A 12,571-nucleotide genomic window follows, 5' to 3' on the forward strand; every position below is an offset into this window, starting at 1 on the left:
ACCGTGTAGTTGGTCAGCCATTAAAGTTGCGACGAGTCTCCCAGCTGTAGATGAGCAATTTAGCCAGTGCGGTACAACCGCTAGCCTGGGGTCTTTAACGTGCACCACGCAGTAGTGATACACGACCGCACGCCGGTACGATCGATGCTCATCCAGACCGAAACGGGTGGGGCAGTCGCCGTTTCTTGGACACGAGGCACGTGATTGGATCCGAATCCTCGCCGACCGCTGACGCAGCAACCGAGCCGAGTGCGCGCCGAACGCTGACGCGGAGCCGAGCCGAGTGCGTGCCGAATGCTGACGCAGCCCTTGCGTTCAATAAATGCTCAGAGTAGGTGATCGAGCACTGGTCGACTCGGACGATTGATGTAGCAGCCACTGCAAGCTGGCGCGAGCCTATTAACTAGTCTTTGCCATTGTGGCGCTGCTGCCAGCTTGCAGATAAAGCCCCTCGATGTGTTTGCGTTTGTCTTGCAAGTAGCGTCAAATGCGCGAGTGCACGAGGCCCATGTCTCGAGCGGCCCTTGGAAGCAAATGGCGGCGCAGCACTGAAATGAGCGGGCCTTGGAAGCGAATGGCGGCGGAGCTCCCGCTCATGGCACGCGTCTCGCGCGCTTCCACAACAATGGTTGGCGGTACTTGTAAAAAACGCTTTTATCAAGGGGCTTTACTTGCAGAAGGTACACCATAGCGGTGATAGGGACGAACGAGGAATAAAGTGCGGGACCGCGCTCGGCAGGCAGCTCGGAGAAGAAGTAAAGCGAGGGCCACACCTGCCCCTAGCCCTCCGCACACAGTAAAACGTCGACTCGCGCTTAGATCCCGGCCAAGACGGCGAAGCTTCTCCGGAAAGGTCAACGAACCAACCACAGGAGCCCCAAAGGACGACTCTTGAGAGGAGGGGGGAGATGCCGTTAATTGCGTCATCGTCGGCGCAGTCGCCGCTTCTTCAGAAGAAACGCCGCCGCACCAGTGGTGTGTGGCACACCGGCGGCCGAACTCGTCCTCGTCGTCGCTTTGTTCCGCAACGAAAAAGCCGCCCAAGCGTCAAGCCCCCCGTTCCCCTCCCTTCCGGCCCTGTTCTCCGAACGTCCTACAAACGGCTCGTTTTAGAGCACGGGGAGGTCCCGAGGGGAAGCCGCCACTTCCGCCTTCGTTACTTTCACTTCACGCTCTCGCCTTCCTTTTCTTCTACGCGGCTTCTCCGAGTCGTTCAGTGATGAGAAGCAGAAAGAAGGGCTGAAAGAAGGAAAACGAGAGAGAAAGACAAAGCTCACTGGAGCACCGTCTCATCGCAACTTGGCAGACGGCGAAAGCTACGCTTCCAGAGAGCCAATCAACGCGCCGGAGGGCAAGCTTCTCCAGCGAAGTCCTTCATTCTTCTCACTTTAGCAGAGCGATCGCTGGAGAGGAGGCGAGGAGGGACTCGCGTCCTCTCAACACAGTCAAGCACAGTGCTGTCGAAGCACGCATTTTGAGTGACAGGCTACTACTGCGTACGGCCATAGTGCTTGCTTTGAAAAAGTGGCTTCGATCCGTACTCGAAAACCGAACTAATGGCGATCGCGACGCCGCCATTTCTCCCGCAGCGGTCATCCCGGGAACTGCACGTCTGCCCGTATCGGTTCAGGTCGAGTCGCGCAAGGGCCGGTAGCGCCATCTTGCATTGCCATTTCGCAGTAGCAATATAAATGAACTTTCATGTTTTGACTGGTCGCTAAAGGGTGGCGCTGTTACCGTATTTAGTTTGGTCTCGGTGGACGCGAGCGGTTTGGCTTTCAAGGGTGAGCTTCCCAACTTCCGAAGTTAGCCACCGATCGGAGAAGGGTAGCGTAAGTAATTACTCCGGAGTAAACAACCCGTTTCTGGAACGCGAGTTCTGACGTCAACGAGTAAGCGCGAGCAAGTTTTCAAGCGCCGCGGTACGAAACCTTTACTCCGAAGTCGGATCGAGCAAATTTTGGAAAACAGCCATTGTGTGCTGGCCTCGCCACTGAGAGCGTATACCTTTCGCGACGCACATTTCTCGCCATTAAATTAATTTCACGCGGCAAGAACAAGGTGGAATGACCCCCAGCGATACGATGACGTCGGGCACGAGTGGTCCCAAAGTGGGCAACGAACGTTAGTGGCAACGTTGCGAAGCGGAAACAAATGACGTCACAGGAGCCAGCAAATCACGCTGTCAGATGTCGCGCCTCTAGCAACTAATCGTACAAAATCGACAAAAAAAAAAACAAACGGAAAGCGTTATTAGTTATTGCAACGTCTCAACTCCTCAATGCTAAAGCGTCCGTGAACTGTAAAGTGGGAGGGAGACCAACAGCAGAACAGGCATCTGCCGCATTCAACCGCTGCTGCTGTACGCGCCACTGGCAGGATCACAGCAGGCAACGGAATGAGACACTTCTGTAACGTCATCAGGCGGAAATCGAGGGCACCATAAAGGAAGACATGGTGAAAACACGATCCAGGAACGATACCGAGGTAAAACAGCAAAATGGAAGATTTCGAGGGGGGCCCGGGCCTCATGGGCCTCCCCCCTGGCTACGTGTCTGTCTCAATCTATCGATCAAACCATCTTACGCGTAAGATCAACGCGGAGGACGCTAACTCCATCGTAAGAATATCTTACACCATGCTGCAGTCCCAGCCTTCCAGGCACGAAACGCGGTGTCTATGTCCCCCTTTTGTACCGTTACTTTATTTAAATTTATCTAAATACGTACACATTTTGTTTAGGAAGGTTTTGCAACGGGCGAAGTCTTCTTAAACCCCGTCAAAGCTCTTTCTCACTCTTGGCCACCTTTTTGTGGTGTGGCCTGCGGAGCTCGCGGCGCAAGTGCTTGGCAGCCGGCCAACTTTGTTCGACTGTCCCACGCTTCACTTTCGAAGATTCACTCAGACGTAAGGATGGTTTACACATCTGCGCTGGTTGCTTTCGCATGAAACCGAAACGACCATAACGACGAAGTTACCGGGACAAGTGTTCGCTGTACACAGCATGACAAGCGATGTAAGGGGTAGCTTCGCAAAGCGATCCACGAGTCACGGTTGTCGCGATGTTTTGGACGTTACGGTCGTTTCGGTCGCAAGCGAACGCAACCGTTGCAGACATTTCGCAAACTTCTGCAGTACAGACAAAGCCATGGGCACGAGTGCGTGGCTGTGGGAAAAGTGCCTCATACATGCACGAGCTCTCGTACAAACAAAAGCATTCTGCGTGCCTTTGACTTTACTGCAGACATTTGTGAGATAGAAAATATATAGCTTCAGTAAGAATTCAATTCCTCATAAACTGGTCTCGTCTCCGCCGACAACCGGCGGAACAGACGACGACGACGACGAGGCCCGCTCCGGAGCACGCTCTGCCGGCGCCCGCCACCAGCAACGAACCCCGGCCCGCGCTCCAGCCCCGCTTGTGCTCACAGTCGGCGATCGGGTTCGGAGCAGAGCGAACTCGAGCCCCCGGGGGACCTCCGTCGAACGACCATCAGCAGCCCTCGTCGCCCCACCGCCCGCCCAGCATCCAGCCATGACGACGTCGACGACCGAGGTGAACGTCACCACGACGACCCTGACCAGGGCCACCTCCAAGGCCGAGCTCGTGGACGAAAATCCGGACCTGGCCGCCGAATGCATCCAGCACGGCGCCGAGCTCAAGGTCATCGAGCCGCAGTCCATCGCCCAGCCCATGCTGGCCAACTACGAGCCCATGCTGACCAAGGTGTGCACCGCGGGTCGGACCGGGCAGCTCCTGCCCGGAGGGCCCGCCGACCGCCAGTTCGACCGGGACGAGTCCAGCAGCGTCACGATGGACGTCCGCAAGATGTTGGACGAGGAGAACATCGACAACGACAAGGTGAGCGCCCCGAGAGACGGGACACGCGTGGTTCTAAAGACGTCCTCGAGAGGTCGTCTCACGAATGTCCTACTGACGTCTACGCTTGGTTCGCACTGACGTCCCATCGAGGGCCATTATGGAGGACCTTGCTGGTGACCTTCTGCAGCATAATTTCGCCTCACCCCTTTGTTTCTTTCTCAGTAAAAAGTAGAAATGCGCCGAGAAAATGAGGGAGTGGAGGAGACGAGGGGGGGGGGGGGGGGGGGTTAGGCTAGGTGGCGCAAGCTGCCGCCCGTTAGAAAGGGTATAGCCATTACCATCCATCCATCCATCCATCCATCCGGGATGTCAGAACGCCGGGCTCTGCTTGGAAGGATTAGTGGGTAGACATGAAGCTAGCTGCCTTTATCTCCACTCCACTCGTTCGAATGCGAGAGCCAGACGCCGGCGTTCCGCGTTCGACGAGTGGAATGGAGACAAAGGCAGGTGGCTTCATGTTTACCCAGACTTGTGCCTATCTCAAATACCCTACTCAAGATACTGTATTTGAAATACTTTTAGAAGTATCTTGGTATCTTGCAAATACTTTTGATACTGCAGTCTTTGATACTGTATTTTAATTACATTTCCGAGTTTCTTGTACCCATTATCTTAAATACATGTTTGACATTCCGCCATTTTCCGAGTTTTTGGGTAGGAAGTGGCGTGGGCGTGGTACGAGCAAACGTGAACATTCTTTCGAGCAACCAAATCCTGTTGCTAGCTCCGATAAGCTACGGTGACTTAGATTGAGCTCGTGAAAACACCGCTTTTTTGCCGATTGTGTGAATCATATTTCAGTCCGAGGTTCGTACAATGAAGGCTTACTGCTCGCCTTCCCAAAGGCGCCTTTTGTTTCCTAGAGTTTCCCCCCAAAAAATCCTCAAACATAGGGGCTGATTTTTATGAAAGTAAAGATTGCCACACTGAGGCGCAACGCAGACCGGGACACGACTTTGAACAACAAGCCAGACTTGAGTGTCAAGAAAATAACAAAAAGAAAAAAAAAAAGAGAAGTGGACACACACACGCAAAAAAAAAAATACACTTTTGTTTTGCTTGGTGCATAAAATAGCCCTACGATGTTTTTTTTTTTGTTTTTTTTTTTGTTTTTTGCCGTTTTGTGTTGCGTGCTAATAAAGCATTATGGTAAACCAGATTTGCGCAACGGTATAATTGCCGTTGTCACTGACGTCGATACAAATTACGCAATGCGGAAGCATCTTCAAGGTAATTGAATTACATTTCTAAGTATTTGTACTCTACTCAAGATACTTTACAGTGAAAGCAACTAGAGTAGTATTTTAAATACTTTATGAAGCAGGTATTTAGTAACTTAACTAAAATACTTTTGTCGAGCATTTTGTCCAACACCTTGTTTACCCACTAATCCTTCCAAGCAGAGCCCGGCGCCCTGACGTCTCCGCACTCCCTCGTCTACTCCTCTCCCCCCTGTGACACGTGACATCAGGGTCTTCGTCGCCCTCAACCCTAACCCATGGCCGCAATCTCTGCACGCTTCCTTCCCAGGTGTACCAGCACAAGCTCGAGGGCAGCGAGGTGCGAAAGCTCGCCGAGAGCCAGGCCCTCAAGGAGGCACTGCAGGAGACCAACGCCTACGACGGCGCGTACATGCAGAAGTTGCTCGCCAAGGGACAGGTCATCAAGAAGCGCAACCTGATGGAGACCGCGGTCGCCAAGAGGGTCCAGACGCGGAGGGAAAACGAGGCCACCAAGACGAGCACCAGCGGGAGCACGCTCAAGAGGAACGTTGAGGAGGTGGGCAACGCCGAGGAGAGCGTCGAGAAGGCCGAGAAGCAGCAAGAGAACATCGAGAAGGTCGCGTGCGTCAACAAGCAGGCCTGCTAAGTCGGCAGCTGTAGCTCACCGAAACGCCAAGGCCAAAAAGAAAATTAGGGGCCTCTGACTCCAAATAAACGTCGCCACTGTCATAACAGTTCACTGATTATGCGAAGAGTGAACGTGATTGCAAGAGCAAGCATTCCCTCCCCAGGTTTTGTCTCTCGCTTTGATAACCGCTGCGTTAGAGTGGCAAAAAAAGAGCGCTGGTAGCTGCATTTTCGTCAGGAGCTCGCAATATTGAAGCCAAAGCTAAAAGAAGAAAAAAAAAGGTTGTGGGTATGTTCATGCAGCCGGAACTTAGTCTGCCCCAACGGGCGAATTGTGTCTCAGCTGTAGATGAGCAATTTAGTCAGTGCAGTACAACCTTTAGCCTCGGCCACCGTGGCCTCGGCTCTTTAACGTGCATCACGCAGTATCGATACACGACCGCACTCCGGTACAATGCGAAGCCAAACCTACGGGCCGCACTTCGAGCACAGATCAAAGGTGTGCACGCGCATTCTTGCCACAACGTTAACGTTGACGGCGTTGCCGTTGAACGCATTGTGACCACCAGTTTCGGCTGTGCTCTTTGGATGCACCAATGAACTTGTCGCTCGCAACTGCTTCGTTGCAGCTTAAGTCTAGACCACGGTGGTCTATTAGCCCCGTGCGCGACCGAAAGCGTCGCTGTGGTCGGCCTTCCACGATTGGCCGAACGCTGACTATGACGTAGGAAAGGGGATTTATCATCGACGGAAATAAGAGGAATGAAAGAACTTTAATCTTGACGGTGTTGGCAGTGTTGCTTTAAGACCTCAATGATTTCAAGCTTCCACCGTGCTATTTACGAACACCATCGAACTTGTTGTTAGCAAGGTAATGACGTAACAAGGGGGAACCATAGGAGGGCGCCACCAAAACATCTCGCCGCTAATAGACGCAGCGATGCAAGCGCGAGCATGTGGCCCAGGACCACCGTGCCCAGGACAGAGCTTGCACTGCACGAGCGCGCTTGCTTGGCAGGGACAAGCAGCCGGTGTTATAAGCTCGCGCTTGTAGCATGGGCTGAGTCATCATGATTACAACCGTACACGTAGGCTTGCATTGAAATCCCAATAGCAGCCATGCGTTGTGATGTCCTTGTTGCTGAGAGCGCAGCTTCTGCAGCATACGCTACGCATTACCGCCTTTGTTCGATGACCGCCAGCGTGCAAAGATGACGTTCCGCGCAAGCCATGTATTGATGCAAATTCTTATGACGTCACGGTGGGTATAGAACCCTAAGAGGGCGCCAGTGTAACACCTCGCCGCCAGTAAGACTCGGAGCGTAAGCGCTGGTGCAGTATATACATCTATTATCCCTCGAACAGCTGACAGAAAGAGACAAGCACGTTGCCTTGTCACTTTCTGCATACCTACTCGCATGGGGACCCAGGAATCCTGCAGGTTCAATCCACACCCCTGCTCGTTTCGATCTGGATAAGCATCGCACTTTCGTGAGGTCGTGTATCATTCCTGCGTGGTGCACGTCAAAGACCCAAGCAGGCCAGCGGTTGTACTGCACTAGCTAAATTTCTCATCTACAGCTGAAACACCAGACGACCATTGGGGATGAGTAACTTCCGGCTGTATGAGTATACACATAACACAATTACTTTCCACCTGCATGTAAGAGAAAATGCTCCTAAATCTGGTGGCCTCCACTGACAGTCAACTGTTTCAACCAGAGCGTTCTCTGTGTCCTGTTTCCCGAGCCACTTTCCTCACGCGCTTCGAGCCTTGGCCCATCGTGAGAAGACTAGACATTTGAGGAGTCCTACGCTTTCCTTCGCTTATCACACAGGCGAAAAACGCCAAGTCACTGGGCTGTTCACGCATGCGTGGCGTCTGATATTTCGCCTGCCCAGAGCACGCAAAGGGCTTTGTTGGAGGCTGCTATACGACGACACTACGCAGGATCGGATTTAGTAATGTCCGAGGCTCCAAACTTCATTCACTGTGCTCCAGGCTCCAGCTAAAATTAAAAAAAAAAAAAAAAAAAAGAACGGAGCACGTTTTTTTTTGTTATTTCCGTTGCAAGCCCACCGGGAACGAGAACGATGCAAAAAGAGCAAAATCCAGAAAGTCATCACCCCCGTTCGTTTACTCGTACGTCAGTATTCTTCGTTCTCGTACATCCCCGGTCCGCTAAATCATTGTTGTTATCGCGCTTGCCTTTTTTTTTTTTTTTTTATACATACATTTACTTATGCAATTTTCTTTTCCTCGCATCCGTCCACAACGAATCCGCATCGGCTCACTACGGTCCGCAAAGTTCCGTTTTCTTCCACGCGGCGATCCACGAGATCAAACAACTTCCGCGTGGTTCGTGTGTCCGCGTTGCACATCCTGAAGAACCGGAGACGCTTCAGTTCTCCACACCGCATACCCCTACGCGGGGCTCGTGATGGTGCCCAGTTATACAACACAAAATCCTTTTTCTTTTTAGCCCTCATCCAAACAAGCCACCGAAACCCCCCTACAGCTTCCGCAAGACGTGGATTCCGGTCTTTCCATGCGATTCGCCGCGGTGCCCGCGACGGCCTTTGTGCCATGCGGCTTCGAGCCTCCGCTCACCCATAATCGGACAGTACGTGCTCGTTCGACCAGTCGATCTTTCGCCACGGGATCACGCTTTCGCCCCGTACACAGACAGGCACGGGGTCCGATAATGAGAGGGAGACGGTTGATTGGCCCGCCGAGCTCCTAGCTCCCACCTCAAAGTCAGCTGAGGGGTGAGCCGGCGTTCGGGAAGACCACGTCTTCCCGAACGTTGGCCATTTTCTTCAAACATCAAACCGAACTGATGTTATTCGTTTTTCCTTTTTTTTTTTTTTCTTCACGTGCGTTTTGGGACGAACACCAACCACCGGCCAACATTACCTTCGACAGCCCCTCGATCTGTGCGAGGTCAAAGGCCACCTGGAAGACAAGGCCTACGCATGACGTCATCATTAGTGACCCTCCGATCCGTCTGCCTTGGCGTGCTTGTGAGACGCCGCAAGACGCCCGGTCGACGACGCTGACGCAAGCTCGCTGCGTGGATACACTAGTGATGACGTGTGGCGGGAAAGGCCTTGGCCACTAGGTGGTATTGGTTGGAGCCGCTGGTGACCGCAGCCCTTACGACCAGAGAACAAAATAACGCAATCGGCCTTCCACAACTGGCCCACCACGGCGCCTTTAGTGGGATTAATTGCTTCCAACGACAGAAGCGCAATTTCATACTGACAATGTCGACGGTGATGGTTAAAGGACGCCACGATGATGATAACGTTTGTACCCAACTAGTGTGCGCTCCGAGTTCGCTGGACCTCAGTCCAGCGAATAGTTTATAGTTGGGTACAAACGCTATCATCATCATCCCCGAGGGGCACCATTTCGGTTTTGCCCGCAAATCGAAAAATTACTGCATAAAGATTGCTGCATAAATACGCTGCAGAGTGTGAAAGAATAAATTTTCTTCCTTTCTTTTTTTTTTCGTTTCACAATAAGCGCAATGTGGCTGTCTATAAACGGAGTGGCAATAAGCGGAGTACCAACGATCCTCCCCCCCAAAACAACGAAGCGCACGCGCGGGCGCGCGCGCAGCTGCCGTTCGGTGAAGCGTCATAAAATTGTCACGCCGCTCGCACTTTCTTCGCGAGTGAATACATTTTCTTTCTTGTCCCAACGTGCGACGCCCCCGAACAAAGCGCACTACATCCGAGACTACGGTTGAACCAAACCACCTGACCACTTGACAGCGAGTAGCCCCGCGTCGCGATGCATGTTGTACAGCCACGGTAACTATGATGCCTGGAACCAACGTTATTAGATTAGCTCAGTTATACCCTTGTTACACGGGCACACTTAACTGCAGTTAAGCTAAGCCACAGTTAGCGCACAATACTTGCCGACGACATTCTGCGGCTATGCAGTCAAAGCTATGGGCGAATGTGCGCTCGAGCATCTTGAGCATCCATCGAAGCAGTGCACGCGCGCTCTTCACATCTTATGCAATAGCTGTCCGAGAGTATAGTGCGGTATCTGCGGTGCCGCGCAGCAGCAGTTAAAGGAGCTGTGCAACGATATTCAATTGGAATGTTTTTTTCTCTACACGAGCTTACTGGCACACCTGGGACTCAAGGATACTCACACGCAACTCCATTGGCCAAGAAACTCCTTTGTTGCGGTGTAATTTCAAGGACAAAAGCGATCATTTTCATTCAATCTCTCCTTTGCAAAATTTGGTGACGTAACTCGGGGATCGCAGTACACCCAAGTGACGATATTTGAATGCGGTTCATAGATTGGACCCGAGTATTGCGTGGGCACTCGACTTGGGCTCGTGACAATTGCTAGCTCGAGAAGCATTCGGGTTGTGACCCGTGTCCAATCGCTGCAACGACGACAACAGCCGAGCCATAACAATGTCTGGAACTCAGCGCGTGTCCTGTGCTGTGCCAACCCCAGCGCGTGGCTATGATGAACATTGGTGGCATATAATCGGCTCCAGATCACGTGGCCGCTTGTTCTGGCTGCGAGTTGAGGGAGTGAACGCTGCTCGTTTTTCTTTAATTTTTTTCTGGGACTTCTATTGCGTGGGGTGAAAAACGAACGCGTGTTTCATAGGTCATTAACGTTAGGGATCCGTTTTAAGCGGTATTTGCGCAAAGTACAAAAATTGTTGCATTGCTCCTTTAAGCTGAGTTAACCGCGGTTAAGTGTGCCCGTGTAACAGGCGTATTACGGAACTGCTCATAGACGCTTTCCGTCCTTCAGTCCTCGTCAGAGCAAAACGACATCGCCTGAACTTCCCCGTGTTCGAAACTCAAGAAATCAGTTTCGAATCGCGCCACTGACGTCACTTCTGCCCGCTCTAACAAAATGGCGGCGTCCGCAAGACGTTCGGGCAAAAGAGCGTGATGACTCTATGCGTAATTACGCTTTCTTGGTTGAGTTGAGACGTAGCGGCGCAGGTGTGCAAATATCCCCCAACCACTTTCGGTTCTGAACTATAATAGACGGCGGGTTTCGCAGTATTTGCGAAATCAAATAAGTATATACACGTTATCTTCTGGAGATGGCCACTGAGAGCCCTGTCAGACTTAATTTACACTTAAGATAAAAGAATGATGAGTAAAACATTAGGAAATATACGCGAACCGGAAGTGTGTCGGGACTACCCAATAGATGGCGCCACTAAGTTTGGTGCAAAACAAAGAAGGAGCGAATAAGCTCTGCTACTTCACGGCGCGGTGGTGACGCGTCGGGCGCACTTCCGGTCTGGGGCTGTGGGCGGAAGTCACCCTGCAGGACGAGCATTCTTCTGATGTTTTGAAAGAAACCAGACAAAATCCTGCCTTTTCGTCAAAACGCCTCGACTGGGGCTGTATTCAAAGCGCAAGGAAAGGTTTGAAGGTCAGTTTTTATGTGATTGGTTCGTCCGAGAACGGGGGTAGGTGCCGTGAAACAGAAAAACCAGACGTCGTCGGACCACGATTGCTTAGGCGGGAAGCACCTGGGGTTGAATACAGGGATACTTGTGGTCATCAGATTTATTTGCTTTGTTCCAACATGAACGCGGGAAAACCGTCAAGTTGCACGGACCACCTACGGACTACGTTCAGTGCGTCTTCCAAGTTGAAACGGCCACCTGATCGTTCGAACTGTCGTCTGCTCTTTCAAACCTTTCTGCTTGTCGTCTGCTCTTTCAGACGACACCGGCTCGTAGACCAAATGTTGGCTCGGTAATAGCAATAAGACATAAGTGAAAGCCTCAAAGGAGTTTTAAGTTTGAAGGTCGGTTGGGATAAGCAGGCTCTGTGTACACAGCAGATACAAGGAGATGTTGATCATTGCTACTAGTGGCCATCATCCACTTGTTATTTTTTATTCACTTGGTCCGATTCTGCTTGCGATTTTCAGTATCGACGTCGACCATCATGCGAATCAGGCTTATAGCGGCCATTCTCCGGCGTCCGCGTGGAATGAATCGCCGCATGTTACATCCACGCCAAGTTTTGCGGTGTAACGAGCCTCGTTCATTTAGCTGAGGCCGCTAAAGTAGTCCGAAATTGCCAGGAAGACGTATAAATCAACAATCTCAACACGAAAAAAGAGCACGGGGACTCACACCAACGGCGACAACATCGAATTTCAATGGTTTGCTTATATGGGCGACGGCGAGCTTCTTGCCCACACTCTATCGCGCATGCGCGGCGCCGGTGGCGTTCGCTAGGGGCGCTCCGGTTTGTTTGTAAACATGAGTTGATCTATAGACTATGCACGTTCCCCGTTCCCTCTCAATCTTGGATCGAGTTCCCGTTACAAGTTCCGGTGGTTCCAAAGAGAACGGGTTCCCGATATGTTTCTAACATCGGAACGTCTCGTTACGTTAACCTTATTATTTGCGTATTTTAATGAAATGTCGCGCTGCGTAACCCGTAGGTCAAATAAAGAGAGGGAGTGAAAATGTGCACCTCAAACTACGTGTCATGTCGCCACGATCAAATTGGTTCCAGTTTCTTTGCTTTCGTCTATTTCTCGGGCAATGCTCCATCCCTCGAAGGTCGGAGGTTGAAAATAGTCGAGCATAAACGGCCTAAATGCCTAGTGAATTCGGGTAACATCGTGGAAAAATAGACAAATAAATAAATAAAAAGGAACTGTGTCTCTTTTGTTGTTCTCGAAAAAGTAACGCGTATTCCCGTTCAAGCTCCACCGATGCAAGATGCAACGGCGGCGTTTCTCCTAAAAGGAACGCGTTCTAGGAACACCATTCGTCGCAACGCCGTCCGCTAAGCAGGCACAGCTACGATG

At 51.7% G+C, this 12,571-nt stretch overlaps 1 protein-coding gene across 1 annotated transcript; it reads left to right on the top strand.

Moving 5' to 3' along the window:
• The first annotated feature begins 3,353 nt into the window (after nt 1–3,353).
• On the top strand, nt 3,354–5,752 carry LOC8033378. The gene is made up of 2 exons (XM_029982088.4): nt 3,354–3,862; nt 5,414–5,752. Exons 1-2 carry the CDS (start codon nt 3,536–3,538, stop codon nt 5,750–5,752), a joined length of 666 nt encoding a protein of 221 aa, XP_029837948.2. The 5' UTR covers nt 3,354–3,535.
• The last annotated feature ends 6,819 nt before the right edge of the window (nt 5,753–12,571 follow it).

Source organism: Ixodes scapularis, unplaced genomic scaffold (genome assembly GCF_016920785.2).
Source record: "Ixodes scapularis isolate PalLabHiFi unplaced genomic scaffold, ASM1692078v2 PGA_scaffold10__122_contigs__length_95168666, whole genome shotgun sequence".
NCBI lineage: Eukaryota > Metazoa > Arthropoda > Arachnida > Ixodida > Ixodidae > Ixodes > Ixodes scapularis.

Bases quoted from the DNA above. Each gene is read 5' to 3' on its own strand.
- LOC8033378 (XM_029982088.4), top strand. From the start codon at position 3,536: ATGACGACGTCGACGACCGAGGTGAACGTCACCACGACGACCCTGACC. The intron at 3,863-5,413 runs GTGAGCGCCCCG...CTTCCTTCCCAG, and splicing joins AGAACATCGACAACGACAAG to GTGTACCAGCACAAGCTCGA.